Genomic DNA, 9,456 nt, shown 5'->3' on the forward strand with positions numbered 1-9,456 from the left:
GAGAACAGTGATGGATCTAGCGATGATATTAATTTGTTTTCAATGAATTCACACTTTTCATTTTGTGAGCAAAACCACTTCATTTCTGTATTAAAATCTGCACATTTAGAGTTGAAAGTCGCTTTGTTTACCCTTTCAAATGCAGGTAAAACATGGATGGTTGTATCCTCATTCTTTTCAAGAAATGCTGAAATAAAGTACTTTATGTCTGCAATACATGTACTAGTGGATTTCTTTTCCAAATCATTGTTTCCTACCCCTAAAACAAGATGTTTAGGGGAGCTGTGTGAGTCACAGTAGTTTTTTGCTCCATTTATGGATTTTTCTCCTTTTCCCAATATAATTAGTTCTGCGTCTTTGTTTTTATAAATTCTTTTTGGATCTATCCCATTTCCATGGGAATCCATAACAAATCTAATTTCACAATGAGGTTGATTAGAGATTGGAGCCTTAAGCTCTGTTTCTTCTTCGTCATTGCTTATGTTGTTATTATGGTCCGCAAGTAAGGAGAATGAATTTGAGGGTGATACCTGTGGGATAACATCTTGTCTTTTGTGTTCCATTTTGTGTTCCATTAAGGATTGAATTTTCTCCTCCAACATTTTCAAATTTGATTTCAAGGTCATATTCTCTGATCGCAGAAATTGATTTTCAGAAATCAGTTGAGAATAATTGTTTTGAGAAAATTGTGATTCTGGTTGTTTCTCTTTTGGTTGTACCAATGTTGCATGTTCGCACTTATCTTGAAATTTTTCAAACTTGTTTTCAAATTCCAATACTTTCTCTTCTATTTCAGAGTATGTCTTTGTTTCTTGTTTTATTTCTGTTACCTTTAAGTTGACATAGTCAACAATTTTGTTTTCTAAAACATTTAGCCTTTGTTCAAGAGCTGCTGATTGATTGTTTTCAATTTCAAATACTTTCTCTTCTATTTTAGGATATGTCTTTATTTCTTGTTTTATTTCTATTAACTTTGAGTTTATGTAATCAAAAATTTTGTTTTCTAAGACTTCTAGCCTTTGTTCGACATCTGCTGGTTGATTGTCACTTTTTAATGTCAAGTCTTGTATCAATTGTTCACATTAACTGAGTTTTTCAATTTTTGAATTCATATTGTCTAAATTGGAATCTAGACTTGTTGACATACTACAAATTTTTTCTTCCATTTTCTGAATGGAAAAACAAATGCTCTCATTGTCAGTATGTATCTTTGACTGCGATTTTGGTACAATAATTCGAGGCGAAGAGGCGACTTTGAGATTTGTTTGACTTACGTCATTCTTTGATTCAAGCATTGTAACAAATTGTAGGTAGTTATTATCACTGCTGTCAAGGTCATGTGTTAATAAGTTTTCAGACGGTACAATGCAGTTAGCATCTACTATAGATTTCATATATTTGAATTCATTTTCTGCCCAAACAGAGTGAAGGTTACCCTGCACAGTTATGACAAATGTTGTAGGATAAAGGTGGAATGTTAAAAGTTTATTGGATTCAATTTTTGTCTCTTGTTCTGTTCCTTGAAAAATCTGAATGAAAATTTCAACTATTGGACCAGTATCATTGTTTACTTTGTCTACCCAGATACAAGTGTGATCACTCAGTTCCCCTAGTTGTAAATGATATCGGTATGCAAATGTTTTAATCCAGGATAAAAATCTTTCGGTGGATCTCACTCTAAACGCTGTCATTTTTGCCCCTGGCATATATAGGTCACCACTATTGGCATCTTCATATTGTGCATGTAGGGCTGTCAGTAGGCTGTTTGGGTAGTCTGGGCAGTTTATATTTGGAGATATCATTTTGTTTTTTCCAAAAAGGAGAGGACAGAACTTTCTCTGGGTCTAGCTTCTCTAATTTTGTAAACACCGGATCCATATTTACCATGGCCACGTGGGTCTTCGAACAATGTTATTTATATAAATATCGATAATAGAACACCTTCATCTGATTTTTATGATTACAAATCAGTCATATTGTCTTTCTACAAATTCCATTTTACTCTCACAAATCATTATTTAGCAATCTATGCTGTTGTTTTGACTGCTGTTTTCTTTCCGTCCATTCATGGCGGGACCGGAAGTACTATTGGATAGGGACAGAAATTTTGCCTTGCAACAGGCCACCTACGGACCCATCAAAGAGTTGTTGCAAGGGTTCTTAACGGCACTCTCTTTACACGAGGCATCGGATTTAACGTTCCCCGTCTGACCGGACGTGACTGCGAACTTGATACATCCCGCACAGCCAAACGGACGCCCAACTTCGGCAAGCGTTTTACTGCCGGTCGGGAAAAGACCAAGTGACCATATTTCTTGGGGTCGACACAAATATAAAGTTCATGAAGGTCGCAACGTAGATTTAGTGAGCATGAATCAGTCAGCAAATTAAATACTTTGTCATGCTGTTTAAATTATCTTTCACTTATTATCAAGTTGACAACAATCCTCTTGAAGTGAAAATGATTGGTGTAATTAGTAATTAAATACACTGATGTATACCTAATTGTCACTAAATATAGATTTAAATGTTTTAACAATATTTTCTTTATAAACCATTAAACGACTTATTAGAGACCAGGCTTATTGACATAGTCATTTAGGGGTCTTTTAAAGCCGACTGTGCGGTATGGGCTTTGCTAGTTATTGAAGGCCGTACGGTAACCTATAGAAAATATTTCTGTCATTTTGGTCTCTTGTGGAGAATTGTCTCATTGGCAATCATACCACATCTTTTAATATTAAGATAACACCACGTGTTGGTCCGTAGTTATCAATGTTCTATGTTTAGAAAACGCAACTCATATGTGATGATTACGTAAAATCCAAGGTGTGTTCAAACCCGTGTTGTTAATAAAGCTGAAATCTTGAATATCATATTGTTGCAGGATAGCTGTAAATATGTATTGGGGAAAACATAACAGCAAAATCACAATAATTCTGAACTCAGATGAAAATTTAATCGGAAAGTCAATAAGCACATGGCAAAATCAAATGATTAACGCTTCAAAAACGAATGGACAAGAACTGTCATATTTCCGACTTGGTAGAAGCATTTTCAAAAGTAGAAAATGAAGGATTAAACCTGGTTTCATAGCGCTAAACCTCTCACTGTGTTGACAGTCTCGTCAAATTCCGTTATACGAAATAAGAAATACAGTCGACTCTCGTTATCTCGAAGTCAGTCGGACCAGAGAAATATTTCAGGACCCGGGCCGAGTTAACTTGGATCTCTTCAATCGACTTCAGAGTTAATAGATTATCTCGTGAAAGCACTAGAGTTGATATTCGGAACAACTTTAAGTAACTATAGGGTAAGGCCCTAACCAGGCATAACAAATAAAATATTCTCATTGGTTTCACGTCATTCAAGAGTTTCACGAGTATAACCGTGGCTGGGTGAGGTTTGGAACCAGGGTACGAGGGGTCAACTCGAGTGGTTCAAGTAAAATCGTTTTGTTGAAACCCAAGTCAGTGAAGTTAACTCGAGAGTTTCAAGTGAACTCGGTCCCGTAGTTCGACTCAAACGAATACCGGAAGTATTTACAGACCAAGGGAAACAACTCTTGCTTAGCTGGGTAAGGCTAAAACAAATCCCGGTGGATATGTGTCGGGGATCGATGTATCTTTATGTAATTGTGTTTTATGTTTATAATAAACTTGTGTTTTTTATTTTGTTTCTCTTGTCTTTGTACAATAACCCACTTTCTTGTGGTTTCTTTCTGAGATCGATGTATTTTTTATGTAATTGTGTTTAATGATTACAATGTATAATATTTAAAGTTTGTCTCTCTTGTTTCTTTGTACAATAACTCATTTTCTTGTGGTTTCTAGTCGACAGTATAATATTATACATTGGTACATAATAAAAATACGATTTGAATTCAATAATTTAATAATAATCATCACATCAGCACTAACGATAGAAACAGTTGTACAATAATAAACACATATCTTAATTAAACACAGATAGTTTTGAAATTTTTTAATGTCTTTCAATCCTGTTTTGACAATTTAGCACTCTGAAAGAAGATAGATATGTCACTTTGCTTTACACTCAAACTGTGGAGGTGGTGCTTCATCACAAAAGAGTTAACAAAGTTCAAGTGAGACATTGTGCTGTTCGAATTCTGAACGGTCTCGAGATGAGCATTTAAGGTGTTAAGAGCAGCAAACGCGGAATTCATTGACGGTCTTGGAGGAGGTACTGGTTCATCGTCCTGGTTACTCTGATCGTCGATTGCGGATCTGAAAGAGATGATATCGTCTATGATATATGTGTCTGTCATCTTGGCGGACGTTGTCAAATTGTCGTCAACACTTATGTAATCTTCTATACGGCACCGGTTGGTAACCAGATTCTGCAGAGTAACGACAAGGGAATGTCGTCGTCGATATTGTCACTAGGTGTGATGACGGGTGATTCGTTGTTTGATTACCTTTACTCCAGGCATGATTTAGCATACGAATTCCGTCAAGGAAGGTTATTGCAAATTCAGTTTTAGTATCAATGGATTTGCTTTTTGATGACTTATTTACGATAGTGAAGTTTTAAATTTCTTATTACACCTTGATCCATTGGTTGAGTTACACTAGTAGTGTTTGGTGGTAAAAATACCAATTTAATTGACTTTAAACCAGGAACATGAGGATGAGGTTGACGATTGTCCACTATCATAAATATACGTCTCTTCCTTTTATTCATTTGTTTATCAACTTGATGAAGCCAATTTATGAAAAATGTTGAAGTCATCCAAGCCTTTTTGTTGGCGACATACTCGGTAGGTAATGATTTAACATTTTTAAAACGACGATTTATAGATTTGCCAATGACTAGACTAGGCAATTTATCAGACCCAGACATATTAGCACAAACTAAAGCAGTCAATCTTTCCTTACTTTGTTTGCCACTATTACATTTTACATCTTTGAATTCTAGAATCTTATCAGGTAATAACCGAAAAAAATAAACCAGTTTTATCTGCATCATATATTTGATCAGGCGAGTAGTCATTAAGAAGATTGGATTTATTTTTCCATTCATTCATTCCATCTGAATTTTCTTGAACAGATTTTTACTCCCCACATTAGAGCGAACAGCATATTCGTTTGACACGTATCCGAAAGCGGACGCGTATTCTTTAGATGGCATACCTTCTAGCTGGCAATAAAGGGGGGAAGGTTTTAATTTACAACAACTTTCGGTATCAGAAAAATAAAAAAAACAGCGGCGAGGATTCACTTCAGATGTTGGAGAAAGGAATGTCGGACACCACTTCAATCAAACCTCTTTGATGAGAATGAAGAAGATCCCGACTTCCAAATAATTCAGGAATCCATTGGAATAAATAAGCAAAGCCATTTTGAAATATCGCTGGATCCAGGACTAATCCTGTAAAAAAAACATAAAGCCCGGAGCTCAAATATTCATTTTCTGATCTCAGCGGAGGAAAAAAAACATAAATAAGTTTGTTTTTTTTCACTTGGCAATATCTCTTAACACAAACACATCAAGATAATCCAGCCCAGTTGATCGATATGACTATGCATGAATCCGCTCTTGTGAACCGAAGTCAATGTATTAAATCCAAACACCCCAAAAAAGTGTTTATATCTATCATATCATGGTGCCATACGAGATATTTTAACTTTGTTAAATGTTATAAACATATAAGCGGAATGCAAATGATCATTCGTGAGGGGGGCTGCTTGATGACCATTTTTGGGGTACATGTGTGCTGCAGGCCATATCCAAAACCGACTCTGTTCATGACATGAAAATGCAAAATACAATATCTTGTGCAAGACACCCTCTAAAACAAACATATCTTGTTCATGAAGGTTTTTTTTAAATTGGTACATAAATTTAGAAAACACAATATTTTAAATTCGGCTTTATTATGTCAATCGAACGGCTACTTATGCCCATCGCTACAACTTATTATGTTGAGCCATCGCTCAACTTACTATGTTGAACGTACGACTTATTATCTCGAGAGAACGACTTTTAATGTACAATTGTATATATAGAGAAAACATAGGGAACATGGAATAAGGAAAGGTGGATAATTGTAAAACAATTCGCGTGATCGTCGCGTGATGAACACGCAACAATCGCTTTGAAGTATAAATGGGCAATAAGTAAGAAACAACCCATAAGTGCTTTATTATTTTCCATTAATTCATTATTATCTATATTTCTTATTCCTTGGACCCTTTTCCTAATTCTTTTAACCTATTCCTCTCATTATATCCTAATATATATATTATTAAGTCGGGCGCTCGACATAACAAGTTGATCGCTCGACATAATAAGTCGAGAGCTGACACATTTCATGAGAATTTTAAATATTGTGTGTCCTTAATAAAATGTACCCCTGTACAATACAAAATCAAGTGCCGCAGAAGTTAAATTAGTTTTAAGGATTTTTGCACTACACAGGTATGAAAGGTGATGCCAGACTTGATGATATTTTTTTCAAATTTCAGTAAGAAAATTACAACCATGGTGGCGAAAAGGAGCTGATATCAAGAAGCGTCTTAGTTCAACGCATGAGAGACAGCATAAGGACGGATCCTACAAGTCTATTAAACGAGTGTATAATGAAGTTCTGACACAGGCGGCCAGAAATGTGCCAGTAGAAGACACACCGGAGTTTCGGAATGTCCAATCGGCCCTGAAAAAAACAAGACTATCCCTGATGCCGGAAATACCTGACACAATTAACGATGTCGATATCAACGGTGTATGGGCGACCACATGGGTAGGGCGTCGGTTCTTAAGTCATTTAGACAACTCATGGGGTGTTTGTGTATTTGCAACTGATAAAAATCTTCGAAGTCTTATTAGATGTGAAACTGTATTTATTAATGGAACCTTCAAAACTTGCCCCGATCCGTATGAACATGTCACCATCCACGGCCTTTATCATGGCTTTAGTTACGGTTAAAACAGTTGGTCATTATCGCCAGATATTGCAACACGTAAAAGCAAGAGTGCATAATCTTACAGGCCATCGTTTCGCCCCCAACATGCCAATAATCGATTCTGAACACAGTCTTAGAATTGCTATAGACACAGAACTAGGAAGAACACGTGTAAGAAGTTGTTATTTTCATTTTTGCCAAAATCTGTGGAGACACGTGCAAAGTCTTGGCCTTGCACGTTCTTACACAAGATACAGAAATCTGAAGATTTGTATTCAGAAGGTCATGGCGATAGGTTATCTGCCGGTAGAAATCGTTCGTCAGAACTCCCGTCTCTTGCTAGCTGCAAGACCGACAAGAAGGCTCATTAACAGGTTCCCGGCCCTTCGGGATTTCTTAGCCTATTTCCAGAGAAACTACGTGGATGGCCAGTTCCATATCCTCGAGTGGAATGTCTATGAGCGTAATGTTGAAACAAGAATCAATAACCACGTCGAATGTTTGCATATAGTAATGTTAAACACAATTTTAAACGGTCGAAAGCCATCGGTTTCGAAGAAGAGTATGATATTCTACCATTTATAGTCAAATAAAGTTATTCTCTCACATTTGAGGTTTTATATGTAAGCAAACTTTAACATATTTCATATTTCAAAAAGAATAGGAAAATTACATTATAAGCAATCGTAAACATGGTATAGCGAGTATAAAATACTTATCTGTATTTTGCGAACACCAGTTAAAAACCAACTTGAAAACGGCAAATGGTCTTACGACATGTACATGTAATAATTTCATTTCATATGTATTCATACGAATTCAGTCATTTTGATTCGCGAGCAACGATCACGTGGTATTTCAAAGTCGATGAAACACATTTGACCACGTGCTCACACGGCGGATGAATTGATAAAAAATATATACCCACGAACTTTTTGCACTCTGTAAATTCTACACAAAACTTAAGGTAGTAGACCTAGGATAAGGTAGATAAATTCAAATGTCATTGAAACGTTTTATTTCAAGCATCTGTTTAATACCGATTGAAAATCATCTGAGTTATTTAGAAGCTTGTTAAATACCATGAGAATAAAACGTTCCGCTGATTATTGGTGTATTCCCTCATACCCTAGGTCTACTACCTTACAGTCATTTCGATCAGATCTTTAAAAGCATATATTCGATTGCTCTTGAATGTGTGTACATAGGCCCCGACGTGCCATGGAAAGAATAAAAAGTCATTTGAAACTATGGTAACTGATGCGAATAAGTTGAATATTTTGTTTAGGTTTGTCTGGACTTTCGTATGAATTACAAATTAACCATTGAAAATAGTGTGGGTATAATATATGTAATGTGCCGCCCAAAATGATCGAAAATGTCCAATCTTGAAAGATAAGCCAAATATTGATACAACTATAAACTTAAATTATCCATTTAAACCTTCAACGATTTTCAATGTGAGTACATAGAGTATAGAGAAAACATATATTATATGTTATAAATTCTTTCAAAATTAATTTCTAAAATTGGAAAAGCTCTAGTCTATTTTCAAATATATATACGTTTTAAATAATGCATTGTACAAATGTACATGACTGATAAACATGTGTTTTTCAACAAAAATGAATGTTTAATCGTAAGCTATCATAATTTGCAGCCAATCCCTTGGTTGGTTTCATTTTTGTTGGGCGTTTTGTTATCACTAAAGATAACTAATAGGTAGAATTCCTGACCTGTAAACTACTTTTTTTCTCATCACTATCGTCGTCATCCGTTAACCTTTATAAAAATGTTCTCCTCTGAAAAGACTGGGCAAAATTTAACCAAACTTGGCCACAATTATCATTAGGGTATCTCGTTAAAAAAATGTGTCCGATGACCGTCATGGCTAAAAATAGAACAAAGAGGTAAACTGTTGATGTTGGCTTGTATCTCTGAAACCAAAGCATTAAGTGAAAATCTGACAGGGGTACAATTGTTTATCAGGTCATAATCTATCTTCCCTGAAATTTTCAGATGAATTGAACAACCCGTTGTTAGGTTGCTGCCCCTAAATTGATAATTTTAAGGAAATTTTGCCGTTTTTGGTCATAATCATTACCTGTCAATTCAACCCCTCTTAATACTGGCTTAAAAATTAAAAGTCCTGATTATCTTTCCTTTACTTACATGGCAAATTTGCTTAAACATATTACATGTATTATCAGTTTTAAAAGTACTCTTACTTATCATTTTCTAAATAGAGTTAAAAATTAAATAATTAGGAACATTGACAATAATGTTGTAGTAAACATTAGTCAAGATTAGCTTTGAAGATAATTATAATTACATAAGATGTATGTTTTATTATGATACTCTTATTATGATTGGCTAACAGTGATTTCCTTCTCTCTGAAATTAAAATTCATTACGCAACGAAGCTGACGTTGAGGTCCCACAATAAAGGGCACAGGTAAATTTTTAAAAAAAACTTGATAGAAATTGTGTTTTCTTGATCCTAGCTAAAACAAATGTAATTACATTTTGA

At 35.1% G+C, this 9,456-nt stretch overlaps 1 protein-coding gene across 1 annotated transcript; it reads right to left on the minus strand.

The window, feature by feature from the left end:
* Positions 1–4,530: 4,530 nt before the first annotated feature.
* Positions 4,531–4,863, minus strand: LOC134717863 (tigger transposable element-derived protein 4-like). The gene has a single exon (XM_063580360.1). It carries the CDS (start codon positions 4,861–4,863, stop codon positions 4,531–4,533), a length of 333 nt encoding a protein of 110 aa, XP_063436430.1.
* Positions 4,864–9,456: the final 4,593 nt, after the last annotated feature.

Source organism: Mytilus trossulus, chromosome 5 (genome assembly GCF_036588685.1).
Source record: "Mytilus trossulus isolate FHL-02 chromosome 5, PNRI_Mtr1.1.1.hap1, whole genome shotgun sequence".
Taxonomy (NCBI): Eukaryota; Metazoa; Mollusca; class Bivalvia; order Mytilida; family Mytilidae; genus Mytilus; species Mytilus trossulus.

What these genes read in the sequence shown, in the direction of transcription:
- LOC134717863 (XM_063580360.1), bottom strand. Translation starts at nt 4,863, where the DNA reads ATGTCTGGGTCTGATAAATTGCCTAGTCTAGTCATTGGCAAATCTATA.